Source organism: Podarcis melisellensis (genome assembly GCF_964234715.1).
Source record: "Podarcis melisellensis genome assembly, chromosome: 2".
Lineage (NCBI taxonomy): Eukaryota > Metazoa > Chordata > Lepidosauria > Squamata > Lacertidae > Podarcis > Podarcis melisellensis.
Genome location: NC_138529.1, coordinates 77,497,384 through 77,524,553, shown reverse-complemented (window position 1 = coordinate 77,524,553; position 27,170 = coordinate 77,497,384). Strand labels below are relative to the sequence as shown.

The 27,170-nt window shown below is 39.1% G+C and overlaps 1 protein-coding gene and 1 long non-coding RNA gene across 2 annotated transcripts in view; one reads left to right on the top strand and one right to left on the bottom strand.

The window, feature by feature from the left end:
• NUP210 (nucleoporin 210) overlaps positions 1–27,170 on the top strand; it is a 94,575-nt gene that overhangs the window by 47,040 nt on the left and 20,365 nt on the right. Inside the window, exons 13-28 of the mRNA XM_081898376.1 lie at positions 5,401–5,599; positions 6,369–6,514; positions 7,457–7,678; positions 9,400–9,573; positions 9,884–10,076; positions 10,367–10,473; positions 11,591–11,695; positions 11,782–11,883; positions 13,470–13,598; positions 14,912–15,039; positions 16,112–16,247; positions 17,311–17,373; positions 17,812–17,991; positions 22,459–22,539; positions 22,746–22,877; positions 23,922–24,080. Coding sequence (XP_081754502.1) covers positions 5,401–5,599; positions 6,369–6,514; positions 7,457–7,678; positions 9,400–9,573; positions 9,884–10,076; positions 10,367–10,473; positions 11,591–11,695; positions 11,782–11,883; positions 13,470–13,598; positions 14,912–15,039; positions 16,112–16,247; positions 17,311–17,373; positions 17,812–17,991; positions 22,459–22,539; positions 22,746–22,877; positions 23,922–24,080 — 2,256 coding nt within the window. The remainder of the gene's footprint in view (positions 1–5,400; positions 5,600–6,368; positions 6,515–7,456; positions 7,679–9,399; positions 9,574–9,883; positions 10,077–10,366; positions 10,474–11,590; positions 11,696–11,781; positions 11,884–13,469; positions 13,599–14,911; positions 15,040–16,111; positions 16,248–17,310; positions 17,374–17,811; positions 17,992–22,458; positions 22,540–22,745; positions 22,878–23,921; positions 24,081–27,170) is intronic.
• Positions 1,929–27,131, bottom strand: LOC309362677. The gene is made up of 4 exons (XR_014165076.1): positions 26,917–27,131; positions 12,814–12,861; positions 5,383–5,496; positions 1,929–1,969 (listed from the first exon to the last, which is right to left on the bottom strand). It is a non-coding gene; the product is annotated as an uncharacterized lncRNA (long non-coding RNA).

Below are 27,170 nucleotides of genomic sequence, written 5' to 3'. Positions count from 1 at the left end.
CTACTTGTGGGGCTTCAGAGCAGACAGGAAATGTTGAACATCCTTTTGCTTCTCTCACAAGAGGGTTTCCCTAGATGAATTATTTATGTTTGTTAAATACTGCAGAAGCAGCTTTTCATACATATGGAGTACGAGACAAGGGGGGAAAAGAGGATAAAATGCACAGGATGACTGAGGCATGCCCCCTCTTACTACTGGCTAATTTTCTTATTTTTAAAGAAAACTCTAGCACTTGGAGATTTAGGGAAGTTAAACAGGAAAAAGGTTTCATTTTACAACAAAATTGGTAAAACAAAAGATGTGCCATGAGGTAGAATCATTTCAAGAAATTGTTAACTAATGTTTATATAACAATTCAGTGGATGCTATGGATTTATAAACAAGATGGCAAATACATACCATATTTTAATTCCTTAAACTACAGTGGTGCCTCGCAAGACGAAATTAATCCGTTCCGTGAGGCTCTTTGTATAGCGGTTTTTTCGTCTTGCGAAGCAAGCCCATTGACAGCTTAGCGGATTAGCGCTACAGCTGTCAAGCGGCTTCCAGCGATCAGCTGTTAAACGGCTTATCAGCGGAACAGCTGATAAGCGGCTTAGCGGCTTAAAAAAAGGAAGAAAAAAGCGAAAAAAACCCGCGGGGGGATGCAAGATTTTTTTCGTCTTGCGAAGCAACCCCATAGGGGAATTCGTTTTACGAAGCGCCTCCAAAACGGAAAACCCTTTCGTCTAGCGGGTTTTTCGTCTTGCGAGGCGTTCGTCTTGCGGGGCACCACTGTACTTGCATAAGTTTTGCAGCTGAGGTCTTAATCTTTGAGTCCTGAGACAAGGTGGTACTTTGTCAGTTTCCCAGTCTTCTATAAATCTCTGAGGCTCTTCTACTAGTATAGCAGACCAAGGGATCACCACACCCCTCCTAATGGGTTTGGAATTATTCCTCTCTCTTTCCAGAAGATCTGTTTCCTTCTTCCTGAAATGAGACCAAAGGAGAGTGTTTCCTCACAACTCTACTTCTCCTTTTTCAAATTCAGCTTCCCAGTTCTCACTTCTCTGTATACTCTTAAAAGACAATAGTCACTATCTTTTAAGTTCAGAGATTTCTTTCTCTGGCTATAGATACTTTCCTCAGGGTGCGTTTTACACAAAGCTCAGAGGCTATTCTCCTATCCAGCTGAACACCAACTCCCAGCTGCTTTTCTTTTTCTCTCACAAAGTGCTGTCTCCACCCACTCCCCTCTGGATAGCTGTACCTGCTGCCAACTCTGCAAGCTACACCACTCCAGGGAAATTTCACAGCACTGCATCACTAAATTCTGGTCTACCTGAGCTTTCCCTCACAATGACCAACATTTTAATTTTGGTTCCTTTTTAAATTGCTAAAGGTGAATAATGCTGTCCTTTATCCATTGTCATCTGGCTAAATGCTAACACCCTACAGATGTAGAGAACCGCAGAAAGATTTGAAGACACGTGTTAAAACCTCCACTTCCTACAAACCTTGTAGAAAGATTGGATTGGTGAAATTCAGGTTCCAAGACACAAAATTGACTTACCTGAAATAGTCTTTAGCCAGAAAAGGAAGAAGGAGGCTTCTAAATAAGTTTTCCAAATTATCTGTTCTCCTCCCAAAGTGAAATTGCAAACATTTTAAACTCCTAGAGAGCCAATTTTCAGCTACAATTATATATAATGACTGATCCATAGTTCATGCAGATTTCTGCACACTCACCTGTCAAACAGATGGTTAACCACACTTCTCACCTGTTGTGATTCTGGATTTAATTTCCCCTCTACCTCCTAGTTTTTCAAATAGATGATTGGCACCATCAGAGCTTACCATATTTAACAACTGTAAAGAGGTGCATGTGCAAACCTAATCTAGTATGAATAGGGATACATGCAGAGCCAGGTGCTGAATGTGTTGTGTGTTTGGGAGGTACCAGGCCAATTGTTTCAGTCAAACTGTATAGCTGTAAACCAGAGAGAGAGAAAACTTTATACAGTACAAAGTTCCTAAAATGCTCATTCAAAAATACAGTAAGAAATGTCTGCCCCACCTTACTAAAAACTGAGAACTACAGTAGAGGCTAACTTAACAACCAATAGCCTGGGTAAATCATGTCTTAGTCTGGTGCCCCCAAACTGACAGTGATGGTGCAAGACACATATCCCTGCGGAGAGCATTCCACAGATGGAGAGCCCCACTGAAAAAGCCTGTTGTTTTGTAGCCACCTTCTAGACCTTCCTAGGAAGAGATACATGGAGAAGGTCCTCTGATGAAGATCTCTGAGTCTGAGCTGGTTCATGTGGAGAGAGGTGTTCCTTGAGGCATCTTTAGCCACGTAAGATTTCATAGGTGAAACCAGCACTTTGAATTGAGCTCAGAAACTAAACAGTAGCCAGTGCAATTGGGCCAGAATTGGTGTAATATGTTCAGACCTTCTGGTCCCAGTCCGTAATCTCACAGCTGAATTCTGTACTATTTGTAGTTTCTGAACTGGCTTCAAAGACATCCCCGCATACACAATTGCACTGTCTTTAATAGCACAAGCAAAGCCCAACTTCTAAGATCAGCCAGGTATTATATGTGCCCAACCTGACTCTCTAGAGCCTGTGTACTTAAGAATATAGAGATACGTTTTCATTTGGACTACTGTGCTTATGTCAGATAGATGGTACCACCTGGACCAGTTATAATGCAACAACTAATGGAGAGGAATCTGGTTAAAGAGCCACGGCCTGCTATTTTAATCAAGAGCTATTGGAATCCTGCCAAGTTCACATTGCATGTTTGTTTTCTAAAAGCCCTTTTGCTAGGGTGCATTTTCCAGGAACATAGTGACTGTTCCAGAGTGAAAAGCCATTTACTAGACAGTCACTCTTGGTATGAAAGTAATATGTGTTGCAGGAAATATATTTCTAAGCAAGTTTTGTTCAATAGAACTGTTCTAGAAGTTGCATCTGCAGTGCCTATGGTATATGTAACCGCTTGTTTTCCATCTGTTTTAAGCAGTCTGTCTGCCCTTTCAAAAATAATTTAAATGGACATTAAACACAGCAGTTTAAATACTAAGTTGCAGTGTTATCCTGCTTGATAACCTACTACTAAAGTTACATAGAGGTTTGTTATGCAGTCTTACACTGTGTGTATGTACCACACAATATCTCTGTCCCCAAAATGTCATTTTCCAGGAAATGATAGCTGCCTACATGAGGCTCAGAAATGAGATGTTTAGTTAAACCTTTACTTTGAGATTCATGATTCAAAGCGTAGAGCCATATGAGTGCACTTCATCTCATTTGAACTTGCAAGAACGAGCATTAAATGAAACAAGTGCCTTCAGTTTAACATTTTAACTGTCTCTGCTCAAGCTTTGCATCTTGTGTTTGAAGCAAACATCTGCCTGCTGACCTTGATTATCAGGTTATGCAAGTAGTCTATACCTTTCATGAGGATTACATTTTTAACACCATGCCATATGGTCCACAATTTAACCTGAAGCATTAGACAGGTGGCTTAAAAAGTTAGACACACTGAATAAAAGCTTTGATCAAGCAGTTGTTATGAAATGTTGCTATCCATCTGTGATAATTTCTTGATGATAGCAAGGAATAAAAAATAAACTTGGAATTTAAGCATCTGCTTCTCCCCACATTTGAGATAGCATTTCCATGTGTATATTATAGAAAATATGTGACAGAAGTGAGCTGTCAATAAACACAACAGTCACATGCGTACTAAGCACGCGCCAAACCTGCTGTGCATTCACTCTGACTCAGTGTGATTGACCACAGTCCTGTTTATATTTACATGTCTGTAAGCTCTGTTTATTGAAATGGACAGAGCCTGCTGTAATAACATGTGGACTATTAATGCAACACAGGCATACAAAGGAGAATAGAAGAGGTTCTCTGACCACCTCCTAAGTCCAAGCACAGATAAAATCTAAGAAGTAGCATCTCTTTCCGAGTTCCCTTCTTTCCAAGTCATATTGAAGAAGGAGTGATGTCACCCCCTACAATCCAATCCCTTAAAGGTCCACTCCCAGGGGACATTCAATTTAGCCAACCTGTTTTGGCTTGGAGAGAAAAGCTTCACCTGCCACAAGGTCCTAAGCTTCCCTAGGATTCCCTAGGCTTCTGATACACATTTTGAGAGCCATGGTATTGGATGCCCTTTCAGAAGAGAGAGGACTCCTTGAAGAAGTGAGGGGGATCAGAGTACTGCAATGTTTATAAGGTGCTAAATTCCTATTCTACTATTACGGAGTGACATCTGCACATTCACGTTTGGACAATATGATGTTAAAATGAGATGTTCAAACAAATGCATTTCAGTTTATTATTTCTATCTCCACAAAAGGATCTCAGCTTATCTGTTACCAGTAGCGTTGTCACTATCTCTTGCCCAATTCCTGAGCATTGAGCCAGAGATGAAATGAAGAAATTGAAATGAGTGGGAATTTCCCTTTTGGATGACAAGAATTCAGTTTGGTCACTTTCATTGTCGGCATGTTATAAAGAATAAACCCCAAAGATTTAAATCTCCTTCGGAACAGTAGGCATTCAACAAAGGTTATATTAGCAAAGACATGGTCGTGTTTGGCCATATGGTCAGTACACAGATTTTAAGTTTTGAGAAAATATCAAACCTAGAGGTTCTTAAAGCTCATTGTGGTGAAACTCCCACAATTGCAGAAATCTAGAGCATGACAACTCTAACAAAAATGAATCTAGTCCTTAACTCAGATATAGCACCAAGTGCATTAGGGGAGAAAGGAAAGGTGCAATCAAGATGCTAAGGAGCTCTTTGCTTGCATTTAGATTTTCTAAGAAGGAACTACTGCCTCTGTTATTCTTGAATGAGGAATTAGATAAGTGTAGGTCCATTAGACAGATATTATTAAACCTTAAAGAAATAAAGTGTAATTTATAGGAAGTTAACAAAGAATGTCATGTCTTCCCTAGCAATTCCATTGCCTTCTAAAGTCAGTTACTGCCATGCCTCCTTAATACATAAACCAAACCATATTGAGGGACTTTGCCCATGTCTGCCTTTGGACCTCTCCCTAGGTCTCACTTTTTTGACTGTGTGTGGGCATAATGGATGTGAGCTGTGTAATCGGGTGTGTGTGTGAGAGAGAGAGATCTCTAAGAGTCTCAGGAGCTCTGCAAGGTATTTGTGTCATGCTTTGTTCTGATTATAACAAAGTTATTTGTCTGCAAGTCACGCATTTCAAATTAGAAGTTGGAAATTTTTGAGGTTAAAAGTGAAACTTTCAGATAGTTAAAAGCGGCTAAAAATAAGCAACTTCCTCTTGGCATTTCAAATTTTCCAGTTCAGGTTTTGTTCATTATCTCCATTCTGGCTACTGTGTCTTACCTCGTTATTGTTTCCTAGGTGTATGTGACAGAACCTAGTGGCATGGAGTTCACGCCGTGTCGAGTTGAAGCACGTGTGGGTGAAATCCTGGAGCTGCCTCTGAAGATTAATGGCCTAATGAATGAAGAAACCAGTCAGATGGTCACCCTGAGTGACTGTTCACATTTTGATTTAGTTGTCGAGGTTGAGAACCGTGGTGTATTCATTCCACTTCAAGGTGGCTTAAAAGGAATTACTTCATTTCAGTTTATAAGATAGAGGAACAAATATGTAATCCACTTACTGGCATGCTAAGGATTCTTTTATCAATAGCAAATGCTTATGAATAACTAAGAGGTGTTATATAAATCAGGGGTTGAGAGCCTGTTGCTTTCCCAGTTGTTACAATTCCCATCATTCCTCACCATTGGCTATGCTGGATGGGGCTGATGGAGTTGGAAGTCAGCAACCTCTGGAAGGATACAGGTTCCCAGTCTACTTTGGTTGTGTTTCATCCATTTGTAATAATAATAAAAGTTGGTAAAAAAACAACAACAACACAACTGGTTACATAATAGGGATTGATTGTACAGGTGGCACCCATTTTAGGCTTGTCCAACTGACATGCAATCACCAATGCAAGGGTCCTTTTAGACCCAGAAGAAGGCAGAACAGGGGCGGGGGTGGGTCATGTTTATATGTTCTCTGTTGATGCATACTGGGGCAGAAATTGGAACTCCTGCGCAAAATGGTCACCGACCTTTCCTTCCCCCACCCTTCACCCCAAGACTTTCGCAGCGCTAGCAATACTGTTTTGATCTGCTGACTTTTCACTTCGCTATTTGTATTATTTTATATGTATTCTTGCTCTTGTAAACCGCCCTGAAAAATATTTAGATTATTCAGGGTGGTTTACTTATAAAAACAGCATGAATAAATTTGATTTTAAATTTACTTAAGTAATATTCACATTGCACATTTTTACTCTCCTTTGATTTCCTTAACAGGAAGACTAAAGCCAACTTCTGACTACTGCAGTGGGGTCAGGGTAAAAGCTGAAGCCCAAGGATATACAGCACTTGTTGTTAGTTACACCCATGAACATATCCACCTCAGTGCCAGTATTACAATAGCTGCCCATCTGCCACTAAAAGTAAGCCTTTAGTTTCCCCTTTTTCTTAGTCTTTTGATTCTTCTGTAAATACTTACTTGCAATACTGAGTGATTTGAGCTGAAGTCTTATAGGATACAAAGGATTTTTATCAAAATCAAATAGCTTCATTCCCGTATGCTTGGATCTCTGATGCTTTCTACCTTGAATAGTCCTTATAAACTGTTTATGGGTTTCAGGAACTACAAAATGTCCAGCCACTTGTGGACATGTACCCTTGAGATGATGAGCCTGTTTCATTAATGATGCAGTAATAGCTAGATTGAATTAATCTAGAACTTTTTAGTATGTCTCAGTGGTCCAGAGCACTAGCTGTCACTTGCTTAAATAGATATCACAATAGTTTTAAAAGCAGATTTTTGGGGGGAAGGAGGGGGGGAGACACAGTGGGGAAAAGAAGATTCAGAAAAGTCACTTGCATGGAGAAATTCCATGTTTGTAATGAGCTACAACTTTAGGGGGGGGGGTTAAACCAGCACTATGCTCTGAAATGTTTTGCTTGTAAGCAAAGATAGTGAGGTAATACAGGTTTTGTTCCAATATTCCATTGGTTTCTAATGTCACTTCATATTCAGACCGCACCCCAAAACAACTTTAAGCTATGCTTAAATCATATGACAAAAGATTCCTAAACTTGGTAGAAAGTCGTTCAACATGAGAGATTATTTTATTTTTCACGGCTAAGTGTGCATATAGTTAGGTTAGGTTTATTTATACTTAGAGTTGCTGTTTTAATTTTTATAGTAATTTTGGATACAGTTTGGAGACTTCAGTATTTCAAGAATTCCAAGCAAAGCATATAAATCTCATAGGTTAAACATAAAGATCAATGTGAGACAACAGTATGATGTGCTATTATTATATTATTTTCAGTATTTTGTAATTTTGTACCAAATTCTAATCAGGGTTATTTTCTTCTTCTAGACTGTTGATCCCATTTCTGCTGCCCTAGTAACTTTGGGCTCCTCCAAAGATATAATATTTGAAGGGGGACCCAGACCATGGGTTCTAGAACCATCAAAGTTCTACAGGAACATCAGTGCTGAAGATTCAGACAATGTCGGTTTATCATTACTAGGACCACCTACAACTAGGAATCCTTTCCAACATTGGGTTAGAGCATCTTGCAGAGCCCTGGGGGAACAAGTGAGTAAGACAGATGGAGATGATAAATTTTGTTGGACTTTGAGACCACAAAAATATATATTGAATGGCTATACATGTTCACTTGATGTGTTGTGAGACACTTTGGGCACAGTTTTGTGGGAAAGTGGCATACAAATAGATTGAAGGGGGGGACCTGAGAGAGAGAATTTTAGCTAAGATAATAAGGCTTCATAAAATTGTATTCCATAAAGCAGACATGTCCAACTCCCAAGAGACTGTGATCTACTCCCACTATAAAAAAACCCGGCAGTGATCTACCCATTGGATTGAGCAGAGTTGTTGAGCTTTTTTGGGGGGTGCCAAAGTTAATACAGTATAATACAAAACTTGAATGCATAAATTAGTTGCTGCTCTTTATATACATTCTGATAAATCTAATATCACTCTTGAGAACTAAGCATTTCAAAATTAGGTTAACATCACAAGTGCTTTTTCACAGAACCCTTTTATGTCACAGAATGTGTTAAAAGCTTCAACAGCTGAGTTCAGTTGCTGAGTACAAGACCACTGCTTTTTTTTCAGAGGGCATTGAACAGTCATTGGTATTTTTTCCTCCTTAAACTATTTTTGGAGGTTCTGCAGATATAAATGGAGAACTGTAAGAAAAGATAAGTGCCAAACTGTCTTGGGGTTATTGTACATCTGAACAATTTTCAAATATCTCATAAGTACAAATGGGGGGGGGGGGAGAGCAAAACAAACTCACCTAAGTCTCTCAGCAATTCAATTTGCACTATTTGACTCTACAGTGGTACCTCGGGTTACATACGCTTCAGGCTACAGATTCCGCTAACCCAGAAATATTGCTTCAGGTTAAGAACTTTGCTTCAGGATGAGAACAGAAATCACGCGGTGGCAGTGCGGCAGCAGCAGGAGGCCCCATTAGCTAAAGTGGCGCTTCAGGTTAAGAACAGTTTCAGGTTAAGTATGGACCTCCGGACGAATTAAGTACTTAACCCGAGGTACCACTGTATTAACTTTCTTTGAGTGTGCTCAGTTTCACAAGTGTCTTAAGACTTTGATGCACCCCATAAAAGGATCTGCATTTGCATATTCATTTAGATGAAAGTCACCTACTGTCTATTATCAGGTACAGCCAGGTATGTTCATTAAAAATATTCATGTTCAGGTCAAGACAAAGAGAGGAAAAAATATAGAACCAGCAACACTTAGAAAGTTGTTCTCATAGTGTTCATATAATCTACAATGACTTGAAATGTGCTGTCAGTTGATATTCTTATAGGGTAAGAATATTGCTTTTGTCAGGAAAGAAAATGAAAAAGCCTTGAGCATTAAGAAATAAACTAACAACTCTTAAACTAGCCTTTGGTATATGTACATACCAGTTACTTTGTACTTTCCTTTTCCTTGAAGAAAGAAAGCTCTGCCATCTGTTTCAAAATCTTAAAAGCTTGATTTTTGTTTTGCGGTGTTAAGCTTGGTATAATAGCAATAATCAGTGAGAAGTTGTGCTTTGATAATGGGCTGGAACTGTGTATGAAAATAAATGTCAAAATGATACATCTTTATCTGTCAGGAGTGCAGGTTATTACTGGAACATAAACTCATGTTGGCTTAATATTTCTTGCAAGAGAGAGCGAGAAAGAGAAGTGAGTTTGCTTTAGATTGTGTGACAACAAAATGCCTTCATAACACAGCTTTCATATTTTCTTTTCATTCATTTTCTCATTTTTGTGCAGGTAATTTCCTTAATAATTGGAAACAAGCCCACGGTTACTAACCCCTTTCCAGCTGCTGAACCTGCTGTTCTGACGCTGATCTGTGCCAGCCCCTCCCGATTCACTTTGGCACCTATATATGCAGAACCTGAGATAGGTCTCTCCTGTCCTTTTCTTCATCAGAACAAGCAAGGGGTAAGAATGATAGTAAAATATCTATCTTTAACTAGCATTTAAGTACCCTTTAGGCATTTAAGAAATGGCATAGGCCTCATCCCAACATACTGCTGAAAGGTTTAAATTCCTGCTAGCACACGGCTGGGGCCAATCATGTAGGCAACCTTTCAACATGCTTGAGAGACGACAGTTTCCCCTGTTTTTTCACAGAAATATTCAAACATTTGTTCAGTTGAAAAATATGATCGTTGCATTACAATACACCATGGCTTGTCTTTCAATTCTACACAATTCCAAGGATAATTTTTCCTGTTGATTTCTCTTCCAGGTCCCTGTCTCGAAATATCGCAATCCAGTATTGGAGATGGAGGTTTATGATCAACAGGGACGTAAATTTGACAATTTTAGTTCCCTTAATATTATCTGGGAATCAACAAAGTATTCACTGGCCAGCATAGAAGCCGATATGCCAATGGAGCTGTTTTTGAAAAATCATGGAAATGGTCAGAACAAAATGCATGGTACGACTCCAGGACATTGTGTATCATTTGTTTGTGTAAACTGGTTGAACTTGGTGGCATTAGTGCTAGATCACTTTGCTTTCTGTAGGGTGTTTTTTTCCTTCTTGGAATGGGTCTGATTCTTTCTTTTTGTTCACACTTTGATGAGAAAAATGCTATTTTAAAAAGTCTATTTTAAAGATACAGTGAAATGAGGGGAGGAAGGCCAGTTACCTCCATGCTTCTGTATACTGGTGCTTAACCAGGTAATAAATGCTCCTTTTCCAGTTTTGTCCTTCTTTTTTCCTTAGGATTGCAAACTGTTTTAGTTCACAATAAACCTGGAGCAGTGACTATATCTGCCACTGCGACTGGATATCAACATCTTCATCTTGCTGCTGCAGAAGTGAATAAACCGGTAATGCAGTTTTATTCCAGCTTTACCTACTCTGCCCTAATGAGGTATATTTGCTATAGCCAGTTTTTTTTAGTGCATTTATATAGCATTTTAGTGGCCTTAAAATACATTCATCATAATGCAGACAGTTATGGGCCTGACAGAAGCACTTAAATACATTTTTCCAGCACCAGAAGTGCCATTGCTCTCCTTTTTCGTTTAGTACTATAATCAAATACTATGGAGTTCTGCATTTGTATACCTGATTTGATAACCGATTCTGCCTTGATGCAGAGCATCAAAGTCACTTATTACAGCTGTAGCTCTAAATGCCTCATCATATGTCCCACATGCTTTGCTAATGTCTGGCTTGCACCCTAATCATCCTCTTCTAGATTAAGGGAGCATCCATTGTCAGCATCACTACATAGTACCAAGTAATCTCTAAGATCATACGGTATTAAGTTCCATCTCACAAAGAGAAGGAGTGGGAGTTAGGAGATTTGATTGAGAATGTAGAGCTAATGTGAGGAATTAATGAAGCCTAATTATACTTCAGATCTCAAGTGGAAAACACAATTAGATGCCATTTCAAGGTACACCACTGAACCATGAGCTGAAGAATAGGCTTATTTTGACTAGGCTCACCAAAATACATTGGCATGTTATGCCAAGATAGAGAAATACAGGAATGATGAACTGGTTACTAGGCAGTAATGACCGACAGGGTGGCATTTCTTATGGGGCATCCCATCTTGGAGGTGAATGCCAGTAACCAAGAGGGTGAGGTGATGGGAGGTTGGCACTGGGCAGGTGCAGCAGCAGAGCCAATGAGATGCTTCTACAGCTGTACCTGTACTGTGCTGACCTAAAGCCAAGTAGGCAATGCTGTCAGATCCAGACACCACCTGCTTCTGGGAAGCAGTCTTCCACAATCTATTTAACTATAATAAAACTCTGCATATTCATTTACTAATTAAATACTGTATATGCCACCATTTCTATACTGCAATATCAGTATATGGTGTGCAGTGATAAAGCATAATTGCAAACAGTACAAAACAAAGTGTTTTTCTAAATGACATCAGATCAGAAGTTTCATGTGGCACTTTTGGGTTGCCTTCTTTATCCCTTACAGTATGAACTTCTTACACCTGTGTCCTCCAGCATTGAGCTAATACTCGTGGACGATGTAAAAGTGAGTCCTAAAGAAGTGACTATCTATAATCACCAGGCTGTCAAGGTAAGGCATTCCCTTTACACATTATTAAGCGAACTGCGCAAAAATATAAGCTATGTAAATTATATAATATGTACTTTTCTTGGCAGGCTGAACTGCTCATAAAGGAGGGCTCTGGATATTTTCTTGTTAATACCAGTGCTCTCAACATTGCAAAAGTGACTTATGAAGAAGCTCAAGGTGTTGCAGTGGTAAGTAGCATAATGCACTGTTTTTACTTTAGAGGGAAAACTCTTTAGTACACAATGATTTTTCTAAAGTAGAGTGGCGGGAGCCTGAAGTCATGCTCATTAGTTTCAATAAAGCAGCCTTAGAATTTCCAATGAGAACTCCTGTATGTTAGGGAAGTCATGGGTACAGCCTCCCAGGAACATATCCCAAACAAATCAATTTTGAATGAATAGGAGTTAAACAAGGCCCTGTATTTAATCTTAGTGGGCTTCTGCGAGATATATTCCTGGTGTCCAGGGCTGCATACTGTAAACCATTTTGAGGTTTTTTCTTACAATCAAGTGGACTAGAGCCCAGGAACATGGTAAATCAAAACCTTGGATCGTAGTATATTGTATGCTGCATACTGCCTTGATATATACTTTTATGAAAGTGCAGGTTGTAAATACTTCAATAAATAATAAAGCTGGCTGACCACTATGAAGTTCTGGGAAATCAGAGAACTTTTCCATTTTACCCTGTAGTGACTAGGGCCTACCAAGACTCTTGACTGACTCTCCTCTGAGTCCTGGATAAATTATTCCCTGGCTAATTTAGACTGTGTCATTAAATTCAGCAAAACAAAAAACCCTTCTGTATATGACTTATTTTGTCATTTGCTGGGCAAATGTGTAGATAAAACATCTCTTTCTAAATGTAGAAATACAAGCATTCTGTAGCCATAATAGTATAAAGAATTACTTTAACAAAACATCTTAAAACTTGGATTAATACAATAATTTCTAATTCAGAGATTAGTTGGATCAGTTACTGTACCAGCAAGATTAGCCTAGCCCAAACTGACGGTAAATGCCTGTCTACAAGTCGCCACTTCTTGTTGGCCTTTTCAAACTGATTTCCTTCCTCTGCTATTTCCCACCACTCCCCTTTCCTTGTGTCGTTTTACTTACCAAGTTGAGGGCGGGACCTTCCTCTCATTTCTGTGTTGATTTGAGCCACTTGGGGAGGCAATAAAAAAACATTGGTTGTAATTAGTGCTATTTCAGGCTCGTTGATTTCAGTGGGTCTACTCTTGAGTAGGACTTGCTTGGCTACAACCTGTCAATTACATAAATAAACGCATCAGCAAATCAGTTTTATGCATATTTCATCTGATGCCTTTTGTAGTAGTGAAACTAGGCTCAGCCATTCCAGAAAGTGTTGCACTTTAGCATGATATATTTTGTCTGTATTTTATTTTTTAAGGTCTTTTTAAAAAGACCTCTTCCTTTCTCTTCATGATTTGTGTTTTGTTTTTGTGTTACTGATGCCGGTGGGGAGAATACAGGTCTAGAGGTTACGCTCTGCATTAGGGTCTGTTAATGCAATTGCTACCTACAGGCCCTTTGCACTAACTCAGTGACAGCAGAAAGCTTAAATATATTTTACAGCTTTACTTGAAAGGGGTAGATTCTCCTTTAGAGGAAAAATGCCTTTTAAAATATTGGTGCATTTCTCTTTTATCCAGGATAGCAGTGTTCCATTTGTTGATTGCTGTAAGAAAATTCAGAACCATTAAGAATTGCATTTTGTATGTTCTCCCCTCCCACCCTTTCTGGTATTTTAGGTATATCCTTTACATCCAGGGTCACTGTCTATAATGATTCATGATTTGTGCCTTGCTTCTACTACTCTTGCCAAAGTGGAAGTGCATGTGTCTGATATACAAGTAGTATCTGTTGGAGTTGTTGACAAGGTTAGTATTCATTTCTATGTGATTACTCATGTACAGGGGAATAGCATGTTGGTTGCACTTTTAGCCCTCCCCCCCAACTTTATGTTGGCTTCCTTTGAAAAACCACTTGCAGTGGTTAAAAAAAAAAGTAGGAGCTCTGGGTGATCATACACCTGCACACCTAGGTATCTTGATCCCACAGCACACTTACCTGCAAGCAGAAGCTTGTGCATCAAGGTTTCCTTACAGACAATCACAACTCAGTATGGGAACCAAATCTGCCATCCCACTCAGCAGGAGTAGCAGGAGATGAAATGGGAAGTGCTGTCTTGCCTTGCCTGACTGCCGTTGCCACCTACAACAACCTTCTCTTGCCACCGCTGCCTGCTCTGCCGCCACCATGCATGCTGCCACATCTGCTGGTGGCAAAGCGGTAGTGCCATCAGTGCTGATTTCAGGCAAAATCATGCCAATTTGGGGATGTGATTTTGGGCAAGATATTGCCCAAAATGGATGCAGTCGTGTCCAAAATCGGCACCAGTGGCAGTGGCACTTCACCACTGAACAAAGGTGGCAAGACATCGGCAGCTGTGTTGTCTGGGGAGCCACCTGAGGCCGCAGCCTCACCCTGCCTAATGACTGGGCCAGCTCTACCACTCAGAAGTCAACACAGTATTTTCCTTTACATGCATCTAACATGTTAACAGAACTTACACTGTTGGCTATAAGACATTCTACTCAAGTGGGCTTTGGGGGGCTCATTCATTCATTACAAGTGGTGACTTGTGGGCTTAATTAGGATATTGTATCTAAGCTGCCCACAGACCCTAAGGAGACCTGAAACAGAGTAATAGAGAGCTAGTAAAACATACTGCCAAAGATACTGAAGTGAGAACTCACTAGGTGGCCTTCGACAAGTCACTATTTCTCAGCCTGCCCTGCAATATGAGGATAATAATACTGACCTACCTAAAGTTACTGAGATAAAAGTCTCATTTAAATGTGATGCAATAACATAGCATTACCTCTGAACGAGACCAATGTATGCCAAGCGTTTTAACACTATAATGTGCTGTGTTCTCCGCCCCCGACCACCACCAAAAAAGTCATCTCTAGCCCCTACAAACATCACAATATGGGTGGCTATTCCAAGTTTGAACAGACTATCACTTCTGAAGAATAAAGAGAATGACTTCCCTTCTTTTGCTACCTTGCAGTAGCCTGATCCAGCACTGGTAGCTTAGCAACTTATCAGTATTAATCATAAAGGTGTTGACAATCTGGGAGAATTGCTTCAGAGAGAATGTGAACATCTGTAAACAAATGCATTGCAGGTAGAGATTGGCAAAAAAGTTACCGCTTACGTCAGAGTGCTGGATGCTTCCAAGAAATACTTTCCAGCTAAATACTTCACCTTCATGGACTTAAATCTAAAGGCAGCATCTCCAATTATCTCATTAAAGTAAGTGCTATTTTAATTTGTGTTCTCTTATAGGCAAAAGGAACAAAAGTAATACTGCAAGGTATTTGCAGGGAGGCTGTACTGAGAGTATGCATTCACAGAAGGGACAAATAGAAATATATTATGATGGATGTGAAAGATTATGTTAAACATCACTGCATGGTTTAAAGTTATTATTTATTTGTTTATAATCTTGCTTTTCTGTAACAAAATGTTCAAGATGACTTGCAAACTGCTAAAATGAGCAACTCACAAAATGGAAGAGCACTCTGTGGAGAAAGCCTATCTGTGCCCATGTTAAGGAGCACTATAAAAAGTATCAGCATCTTTATTTATCAGCAGAAACTATTCAGAGTGGGAGCAAGATGGGAAATGTTTGGAAGGGAGCTCCAAAACTGAAGTGCCACTGCTGAGGAAGCGCTGTCTTGCACTTCCACAGACCAGACTTACTTGGTTCTTCTGAAAAGTCTCATTTTGGCAGTTGGGGAAATGGCAAGGAGAACACAGTGTATTCTCTTCTGGCCCTAGTGTTCCGTAGCTGGGCTGCCAATCTCACACATGTGTCTCTCTGACTGTTGTCTCCTCATGGCAGCAGCTGTATTGCTGTGGTGAAGTGAAGGAGGTTGTGGCAGATGGGAGGATTGCACAGCTGCCACAAAAGTGGCAGAGCTGAGCAGAGGGACAGAGCAGATGGAATAGAGGCCACAAGCCAGATTGAAAGACTTTAAGGACTTGGACCAACCCAGAGGCCTTCAGTTTCTCATTCCCTTCCATTCAAGGGGCTTTATATATTGATGCTGTTCCAAATAGATATTTTCCGTGCCTGTTGAGCACATTAGTATTGGCAGTGCTACTTACTAGGATGTCAGCGCCTCATCCTTGACAAAAGCTACTTAAGATTCAGTCAGCATCTGTGCCATTTTGTTTTTAACTTGCCGCTCTTGTATATTGTTCTACTTAGGACTTCATCATTAGCAAGATAGAGAGATGCAATTCTAGACCCCGGTGCTGAATATTGTCTTCATTGCTTTGTACGTGGTTTGTCCAATTAATGTATTTTCTTACATTTCAGGCCTCTCACTGAAGCTTCTGATGAATACACTGCTGCTTTTCTGGTTCATGGACTGGCCATAGGTCAAACCAGTCTTACAGCATTTGCCACTGACAGATATGGAGAGAGGATCAATTCAGCTCCACAGCAGATTGAAGTAAACCTTTTAACTCTTAACAGATAATGTTTTCTGGTTTCCTTAATATGAGGCTGCTTGGTTTCTCAAAAAAAACTACTCCTTTGATATGAATAAGATGTCTGAAATAAGTAAGTAAGTAAGTAAGTAAGTAAGTAAGTAAGTATTGGTATCATTAAGCAAGAATATAAGCGTGGTGATTTCTTCCATGTATTTAGCTTTCCAAAGCCAATAAATGCATTATAGTTCCCTGTGCAATGGTAGTGGCTAATCAGTGGTGCTCCAGATGTTGCTGAACCATGACTCCCATTAGCGCCAACCAGCATGGCTGATAACAAGGAACAATTGGAATTGTGGTTCAGGAACATCTGAAGGGCTACAGGTTAGCCATCTCTGCTATATAGTTGTGTGTGTATGTGTGTGTAGATACAGAAAGGTGCAAAAATGAAGGATAGATGGGACTTGATGAGGGGATAGTAATAATAGGGAAGAATAGGATAAATCACAGGAATATGTGATGAAGGTAAAAGCTCATGAAACAAGCACAGAATTTTATGGGACCTTCAATGAAAATACTGACTCATGAAAATTATAGCAAAATGGAATTTGAAGGTAAGGTCAGCCAAACATTTAAAAAGAAGAAGAGGGGGAGCCAGGCTGTAGATCTCATGGGCCAGAGCCACGATAAGTGACTAAAAACTACTAAATGGCATTTCAGAGATGGAAAATGTAAGGTAAGGGTGAAGGAAGGAGATTTGAAAATGACCTGTATCAGAGAAGAGGAGGCTCTCAGCACCATCTCATTCCTCACAACAGGGAAGAGTAAAAGAGGCATAACTAGGAGAATAAACCAAATGTCCACATAGATGGTAAGGCATAGTGGGAAGTGTTGCTTGTATAGTCATTACTGTTTTTTCCAGACATAGTAGCTGTTATTGATATAGAAGGAGGAGAGAACACATGAAAGAAAAGGAGGACAAGAGGACGATTTGGATAAGCAGAAGAACTGCAAACACTGAGATTTAAATGGATACATAATCCTTGAAAAGTCGGCCTTTATTAATGCTTGCCCTTTCACTTCTAGGTCTTTCCTCCTTTTAGACTGATGCCAAGAAAAGTCACATTGCTCATAGGTGCAGTGATTCAGGTGAGTTATTTTTAAGATTATTGCACTGAATGATGAACAATTGTTTTTTAGTAAACCATCTATAGGTCTCATCATCCCAGACCATTTGCCATACTGGTGGGGCTGCTGAGAGTGATAATAGAAAGAATCTGGAGGTCACCAGATTGGGCAAGACTGCTCTGTCCTGCCATGAACTGTACAGTCAGTGGAGATCAACCTCTTGAAGAGTCCTCTGCAGTAAATTAGAACTAAAATGAGGTCCTCCTAATAATCTCTTCACAAGTCCCAGGCTGCATTATTTTCAGATGAAACAAATTCTGATCTTAAGATACAATCCAATACTTTTTTCCCTTTCACCTGGCAAGCATTTAGTGACTTTCAAATCATCATTGTAAGGGATTTTTTAAAAAATCCCTTAATTACTGTTAGTAATTAATTTTGTTTTTTCAACAAACACAGATTACCTCTGAGGGAGGACCACAGCCACAGTCCAACATAATATTATCCACCAGCAATGCCAATATTGCCTCCGTCAACAGCAGTGGCCTTGTAACAGGAGTGTCATTGGGCAACAGTACTATAACAGGGATGGTTCAAGCTGTTAATGCAGACACTGGTAAAGTTGTGGTTGTATCCCAGGTAACGTTTAGATATATGCATATATTGTAACCTTGAGCTAGATTTTTTATCTTATTTATTCTGCATTTTATTCTATAACCGAGGCTTATAATTCTACGTTGAGTACATTTACACATATAATAGACTGTGGTCTAGACATACTTTTTACATTGTGAATATGTCAAGTGAGCTCAGAATCATTGTAGTTCACCAAAAGGTCCTACTTGACATAGTTGTTTGGAACAATTATCTGTTCCTTTTTTTTCTTTTATACAAAGGCAGAGGCTGATAAACAGTTCCATTAAAAGCTATAAATGGATTCTCAAATGAAACCAGTGAAGGAAAAGTGCCCAAGATGCAAATAAGAAACATGTTATTCTTGGCAAAGCAGAGGAGACTTCCTGTCAGGAAGCAGACTGTCTTGACTTGTACGTACTGATGGTTACTGAACTTTGAATCAAGACAGCTGCAGTTCAAATTCGTTGAAGCAAGCCCAATTCAATATGGCCGTCGTTCTTCACTACCAGCTTTCCAGTTCCAAAACCTTAGAACATAACCCCCATTTTGAAGGAAAGTTCCCTAAGTGCAGATGCTGGCAAAGTTAATCTTTCCCTCAAAAGTTATTACATGACAGGCAACAGTGGAGGAGCACAATGTAGGCTTCAGACATAAAGCTTGTTCCAAGTATATGCTGCAGCAGCCAGCTGGCAAATGAAGATAAGATCCTGGCCAGCTCAGTGGCAGCATCAAAATCAAAAAGCACCCTCTTCAGGGAAGATAGCTCAAAAACAAGCAGGGGAAAATCTAGACCTCTATACCCACACCGCATTCCTTGGGGCAGGTATCTTCAACCTTTTCAAATCCAGAACCCATTTTTAACCCAAACAGGCATTTAGGGACCCATTTCTTAATCTATAACTACATATTTGTATGATGGGAATAGCGGGTCCCAACTCACCAGCTGAAGACAAGTAGCCTAGAGCAAATGGAACTGATGGCTGAGACATATTGAAGTAAAATATCACACAGTGCATAAAGAAGGGGGGGGGGCAGCAAAATAAATATAATAATGCATACCTCAGTGAGAGTTCTTGTGATTAAATATCACTTACATAAAATGCTATTTTTTGTTTTGTATTTATTTTTTGTAAATTATTTACTGCTTTCTGCCATCTAGGTCTAGAAGCTGCTTGCAGTGATAAAATATACAATATACAAAATTTAAAAGAGAAATTAATCCTCAAAAATTTAAAACATCAGTTTTAACTCATTTACTCCTTTCTTTTCTGAAGGGGTGTACTTTTGTTCATGTCTGTTTTCATCTGTACCATTCACTACTTCTTAGCCTAGATACATTAATGGAGATTTTTAAAGTCTCCATTGTGAGTAAGGACTGTAAATGATATGCATATGGTTTTACAGGCCTTATTTCATTCATCTCAAGAATAACCCTGTATTCTGATATGTATTCTGATATGCAAGATATATATTCCCATCAGCTAGATGAAGGAAAGAGATTGAATGAGTGGAATTTTAACAAGGTCATCCAGTGAATCCGTGGCTGTTCTAGGATTTTATCCAAGTCCAAAACTTGACATAAATGTTATGTTACTTCCAATTACGCATACCTCTTCAATCTCTTTGCCTGCCCATCTTCTTGTCTCATAAATGCTGCTTGATTTTACTTTATGGTGAGCAATAATTAAATTATTGTATAAGCCTGTGGACCTGAACCTGATATCCAGCCTTAAAATGTCCTTTTATAACAAAGAACCTGAATCCCGTTCTGTTGATGTATTACTTTCCTTTCCTGGATTCTGATGTGTCATTTATGGACAAGCACTTCATAATAAGCTGACTTTGATCTGTCATTGAGTTTTTATGGTGTCCTGATTTATATATCACATCTGTAGTTTCATCTCTTCTGTCAGCATAGGCATACCTCAGTTAAACTTAAGTTTTTCCGAGACTTTGTTTACTGTTTTTTTAACTCGGTGGGGAAGAAAAGCTTTTAAAAATAATGATACAATTCACAGCAAGATTATCTGATATTCTATTTAATCATAATTATATGAAAGTAGATGTTTATTAAAAACTTAGACCTCCTTCCTTTCTTCCAGTGGCCAGTTCAGGATCTGGCAGGTTTTATTTTTAAATTGAGACATCACATTTCCAAACAAAATAGAAGTGTGGATTATATACTTCAAGTCTCTGCCTGCCTAAACCTGTTAGTGGATATAGGGATTTTGTCAGGCTTTTGGTCAGTTGAATGTTTTGTCTGTTGATGTTTTCTGGATTCCTTGCTTTTATTTGATGTTATTATCTACTGTTTCCCACATATACTAATTCTATGTATTTTTGTATTCACTTTTTGTTTTATTGATCATGCTGTGGGTTGCCTTGAGTGCCTTATTTGTTGCATTCCTACATCACAATAAACCATGATTTATCTTCATGGCAATGAGTCTGTGGAAGCTTTTGGGTTCATATATCCCTCCTCTCTCTTCGCCTGGCACAACTGCAAGGAGGGGTTTGGAAGATTCCACTTATATTTTTTATTAACTGACGCTTTTTGTCATCTGAACATGACAAACTGTAGTTAACATAAAATATGCTTTGTTTGCAACAAACCAGCGTCAACCATTGAGTTATGAAAGTAGCTGGTTTCAACAAACCATAGGTAAGATTAACTACAATTGAGGCTTTGGGCAAAACACTATACTATGGTTAATTGAATGCTTCCAATATTTTATTTATGTATTGGGGGGGAAATATCCCCTCCTTCATCACAAATGATGTCCGGGTGTGAGTCACAGTCAATAAACAAATGCACTCAATAAAACATTAAAAGCACATAAACTTCCACTTGAGTTAACTTACTCTCTTTAATAGGCTCAGTATATGAATCCTCATCAAAGGCCTAGCAGAAGAGATGGGTTTTCAACTGGTGCCAGAAACTGAGCAATGTTGGTGCCAGCCAATCCTCAGGATGAAGAGCATTCCACATCTGGGGTGGAGCCAATGAACAGGCCCTATCCCATGCAAAAGTAGCCCCCTCACAGCTGCCCCAGAGGGTGGGGAAGGGGAGGAGGACGCAGAAACTTCTAAGAAACTTCGCAATGAGGAATGAGCATACTCACAGACCATAGAATGTTGACTGTTAATTGGGGGAAGAGAAGCAAAAAAGGGGAGTGTTAGCCCTTTCTCTGTACATATCAGTGGCCACAGGATGGGAATGTGAGCTCCCCATTGTGGATGAAGGCCAATTGCTACTTTCACTTCTTTTTGCTGCTGCTCCCTATATCAGATTTGATTTCAATTTGCCTTCACCATTGCAGATTTCTCTTCCAGCTCTCCTGTGCTTGTTGTGAATCATCTGGTTCAGGCTTGCACTTTTGTGTGTGTTTTCTTTGTGTGTTGTTTCTGGTCGAAGTTCTCTCGTCTCTTTTGTCCTGTCAGCTATTTTGTTTTTTCTCAGACTGTTGTACTCTGACCAAATTTGCTAGTCCTTCCAGGTATATTTCTGCCTGGTATGTTGTTTGTTTGTTTGGTCTCCTGGCTAGAGCCATGGGCAGAAATCCCCTAGGGTAGATAAAGACACATGGCAATACACACACACACACACACATATACATATACACACACATATATATATATATATATATATATATATATATATATATATATATATATATATATTGGTGTGTGTGTGTGTGTGTGTATCTCAAGTCTCACTTGTAACAATATATTAAAGAGAAACCATTTTCTTATTTTGAATGTCTTCTATCCAAAAAGTGACATGTCTTACCATGTTTATGTTTCAGGTAAATTGCATCCCTTGTAATAAAATTCTGATTCTAAAACCACATATTTTCTGAGCAAAGTCTTGCAACCTACATAGCTTACTCACCAATATTATGTGCCAGCATAAAAAAAAATGTAACTAAGTCATCTAATAACCTCTGCAATTTTTACCATTTGAGATTAGTGTTGTTTGCTCAGAACAAGTCAAAGTTGCAGGTTTAGGAGAATTGCCTTTTCCCTAAAAGCCACCCAGACAGCTAGCTTTACCCTCATGGAATATTCTGTTGGTGACTCTTAATGACTCTCTGCCCCACTCCTTTAGGCAACTCCTTTCACCTTAAGACTCACCAAAGCCTGAATTTAAAATGTTCTCAGAACCACTGAAATACTTTTCTATTCTTGGCTAGCCCATGTTAGTCAGGGTTAAACTGTTAATGGGCATAAAAAAATAAACATTTTATTCTTTTTTATTATTCTGGATGATTTATTGTTCTTGGTCTTGAGCTCTAGGGATAAAGCAGCCTAGAATGTGAATAAATGAAGACAGCCAGTTATTCTAATGATTTCTGCACTTATGTCTTCCAAGTGGAGCAATTCATTCAAAAGATACGGAAGTGAAATGAAAATCCACCTTTAAAGCACAATTAATTAAATTAATATTGGACTTTGTGTCTTCCCTTTTAGGATAAAGTGGAAGTTGAGGTAATTCAGCTTGAAGCTGTTAGAATTCATGCACCCATTACAAGAATGAAAACTGGCACTCAGGTGAGTTGAATGTAGACAGTTCTCGATTTCATTTTCTTTCATTTGGTTATGGTCAAATAAAATAGGGCCTGTTTTGACATAATATAATTGGTGACTTGATGCAACTGATTATTGCTACATATATCAACTTATTCTGTGTTTGTGACCTTAGCTTTGGAAAAATGCACTGGGTGATTTCTTTGTTAAAATGTGTGCTTTTCTTCCAGATGCCAGTGTATGTGATGGGCATCACCAGCAACCAAGCTCCTTTTTCATTTGGCAATGCAGTGCCAGGGTTAACATTTCATTGGTCTGTCACAAAAAGGGACGTCCTGGATGTGAAAACAAGATTCAGTGAGGTAAACTTGTAGTTTAAAATTTAAACACAAAGTGAGGTCCCCCCCCACTTGGTGTTTTTCAGCCACGGGTGCATTTACTTTGGTCTACATTCTCTAATAGCTTACCTTGAAGGCAGCTACAGAAAGTTAATTGTATATCTTCTTCCTTCAGGTTCCCCCACCCCAATATTTTGTTTCTCCTGGTGCCAGAGATAATGGTTACTTGGAGTTAAAGGCATCCTTCCCTATGTACAACTGGGTTAACCAATTCTGCTACCTGATTTCAGTGCCATATCTGTTGCTTGGGATGCATCGGATGGGCACCTTCCACTTCATAACAATCTCCCAGTATCAAATGGTCACTAGGCATCATTCAACCTTAGAGCAATCTCATGGCAAGGTTTGCCTGGTGGACAGTCATGGGCTAGGACAGGTTTTGTGTCAAAATGGTAGCTAGAGATCTAGCTAGAGGGTGTAGCACTGATCTAGATTTCACTGCGGTAGGTTGCCGCTTTCAGATGGCTCTTGAGTGTAAATAGCAAGAGGCTTTGTGACATATGAGCTGAAGGTTCTGCATGTATGCAGTCATGCAGTATCATAAGATTTGTAGCTCCCATATTTTAATGAGTATTTAGGAACAGCACAGGATGAGCCTTCCTGCTACTTCTGCTGCCATCAGAACTCATTTGGCAATAGTTAACTGGACAGTGTGGCTTAGTCCACATGCTACATACTGTAGCCTGAATAGGGACCTGTGGATACTGGCATGTCCTGATACAGTCTTCTCTGGTGCCCTCTGAACAGGCCCAACCAACAGCAGATTCCTTTGGGGGGTTCCTAGACCTACTGAGAATTATGTCCTACAATAATTCTGATTTTAAGTTCAGAGAAGAAATCTAGTAGCAACCAAAGTATACCGAAATTTACAGGATGGCTTCTAATGATAATTCTATTTAGCTCTGTTGTCAGAGTTGAGATCAGGAACCTAAAGAGTTTTGAAGCATATTAGAACCAATATATTAAATGAAATTCCTTCCTTACCTAGACTAATATTTTGTCTTTCAGGCTTCTCTTCAGCTTTCCCCACAATGCAACTTTGCAGTGGATGTTTATGGTAAAGGGAAAGGAAGAACAGGGTTGAAGCTTGTTGTCAAAGCCCTTGATCCTTCTGCTGGACAATTTGGCCACATGGTAAAAGAATTGTCAGATGAAATCCAAATACAGGTATTATTATATTGCTATTCCTTACAGGGCCATTCTGTTGTGCTTGGTGAAAAACAAGTGTGTTTTAGCTGCCATGGCCAGTTCAGTACAGCAAGGCCTGTATGTGTGTTTCACAGTTCCACTTATGCACATGGTGGGGAAATTGACAATGGCTGCATAATTGGCTGTGACCATGAGAACCCGAGTCTTGCTTGTTTTTATGCTGTGTCTGTGAAGATGAACTCATAGGCAATATCTGGTAGAACCTCTGGAGCCAGAAGAATGGCTGAGGATTAGTAACTTAAGTATCGCACAGCATCCTGTCCCAGTCCTTAACCAGGAGAAGCACAACGCATTACTCAAAGCAAGTGAATATATGCAAATTTGTTGACATTTGCATAAGCTTGTTGTTTCAGAATCCTGCTCTTCTGGTTACAGATTTTTTAATATAAATTGTTTTCGTAGTATAAGGTACACACAATCCTGAAGTTAGTGCACTTGTAGCATTGGATAAGTACATCAGAATTCTCTGGACAGTTTAAATGTAGAATTTCAGCCATGCATCTCAAGGTCCTTACATTAGTAAGATGTGTAGTTATAGAGAAATAGGGCTATGAAAGAAGCACTGGTGTCAACAAGATCATGATGCATATCAAGATGAACTCAACTTCTACCAGTATTTCAGATCTCCACAGTATTTGGATTTGTTTGTTTTGAATCTGATGTGTTTCATGATAACTTTTCTGGGGTTTAGCATTTATTTTGATGCTCTCTGATAGTTCAGATAGTACAATTATGCTCAACAGCTGAGGTCTGTCACTTCACTCTGAACACAATTACAACAGTGTAGGTCCCATTGATTTCATTGGCTCCTAATTTGAATAAAGTGTGCTTAGGATCACAGCGGAATTAATGAAGCTGAAATGGCATTTTCATGGAGCTAAATAAATTGAATTAATTAAAGCTGGCTAAAAAGGCCAACATACATTTATTAGGGTTAGTTTTTTAATTATGTACAGCAGTGGTGTTCAAATGAATCCAGCATGTTCATATTAAACTTCCAAACCTCAATAAGTATATATAATTTGGAATCTATTTTTTTAAGCTGGTTCAGGCTCCTTTAAATGTATACACAGATAAAGCCCTAAGTGTAAGACATTTGAAGCTGACATTTTTCATCTATATGCTGGTCTTGATCCAGTTATTGCATACAAGGAAAAACCTCCATGACCACATCAAAACCTGCTCTCCTCTCCCCCCGTGTTCTCCTCACACTGCCCCCAAATCTGTTCCCAGAGGATTGGGAAACCCTCAGAGCAGATTTGGGAGGCAAGCTGGAGTTGGAATTCAGTTGCACCCACAAAAGTTGTTCCTTGAGTACAACAATGGATATATTATAAGGTATCAGTATCAATTGGCAGAGAGCATCGATACAGCTGTCTTCTGCTTTTATATATCTTTGCCTAACAGTGGCACCTGCTTTTCCCAGATACTTTATTTTGCACTGTGTCAGCCAATAAACCAGTCACAGAAGTAATAGGGGGCAAAACTATATATGGAATACAGACTTCACAAAAATATGCCTGGGCTGCCTCTTAATTTCAGAGAACCATAACACTTTGATGATTCAAAAAACAAAGTCTACAGACAAGTCCTTAACACTTACATTGAGTTCTTTTGTCGTAAATGCTTTGTTTAAGATTTGCTGCCCAAAATCTTGTGGGCCTGATTTCAATGATGTCAATTTGTGTTCTTCCTGATGTAAGTTTGGTTTCAGGATGCCATCATTAAGCCATAGATATTTAATAATCCTCACTTTTAAAATGGCATTTTTAGGTCATCCTGGTGCAGGAGAATAGTTAGTGCTCTTTTTCCGCTGGTTAATGGCACTACAGCTAGAAACCTCATGAGTCTGTATAAGTCTAACAATATGCCTTGCTACTTAGTATTCTGTGCTAGGAGCACTCTGGATGAAAATACTTTGTTTCAGAGCCTACACATTGCAAAACAGTTGAATGGAATCTTAATTTTAAAAAAGTTACATTATTTAACAAATACGGAAATAGTAGCTATATGCATAGGGCTTTTAGCTAACCCCCCCTGCTTCAAGTTTGCTGGATGGAAATAATGATCAACAGAAATTGCTGTTTAAAGTGCAGCACGGAACATTTTCTTCTTTTCAAATTCCTTTTGCTCTGGTGTGCTGCTCACTATAAGAAAGAAGTTGTAGGGAGCTAAGAATAAGATTTGATGATGTGAAATGCCTTCATGTTTGCAGCTTCTGTTATCCTTTATGACGTATCACATGGCTCTTGAGATACAATTGCAACTGGAGAACGTGTTCCTTATGTGTGCTGGTAGAAATGTTTTTGACTCTACTGCACACAGAAGTACACTGGATATCAAATTACAGATTATGGCCTACAGGTGTTCATACAAATTTCTTATAGGAACAGAATATACCAGACTGCTGCTAACCTGCCAGTCCCCTTGTTTTTTCTCGAACTTTTAAGTAACATTAAATGTCTGTCTGTCTGTTTGTTTTAAAAGCAAATATATTTGCTATGGAGCAGTCATCTGCTCACAGTTTTGAAGTTGTGCCTTTGTTAGCAGATAGGAAACAGAGAGAATTCATGTCATACATTTAGAGAGATAAGAACAATAAATTGTTTGGTTCTTATGTACCATGATAGTTATACAACATCTGCGGTATTTATAGTTGCAGTAGCAATTGGGACTGGTTCCCTTTCATTTTAGTAAAAGTACCCCACAAGTGGAATTCTTCTCTCTCAAATCACCCCACATCTTACATCTCTCTATTGTGAGAACTGTAAAAAATTAGTGAGACAGGACTTACCCTTGCAGAAATCATGCTGGTTCTGCTTCAGCAAGACTTGTTTTACTATATGCTTTGTAATTCTATCTTTAATAATGATTTCCACTGTTTTCCCACAGCAGATGTTAAGTCAATTAGTCTGTAATTTCCAGGATCCCAGCTTGGATGTCTTTATAAAGATGGTGTTACATAAGGACAAGTTACATATTTTTGTTAGGAGATCAGTGGTTTCATATTTGACTAGTACATGTATCTATTTGCTACTTTTGTAAAAG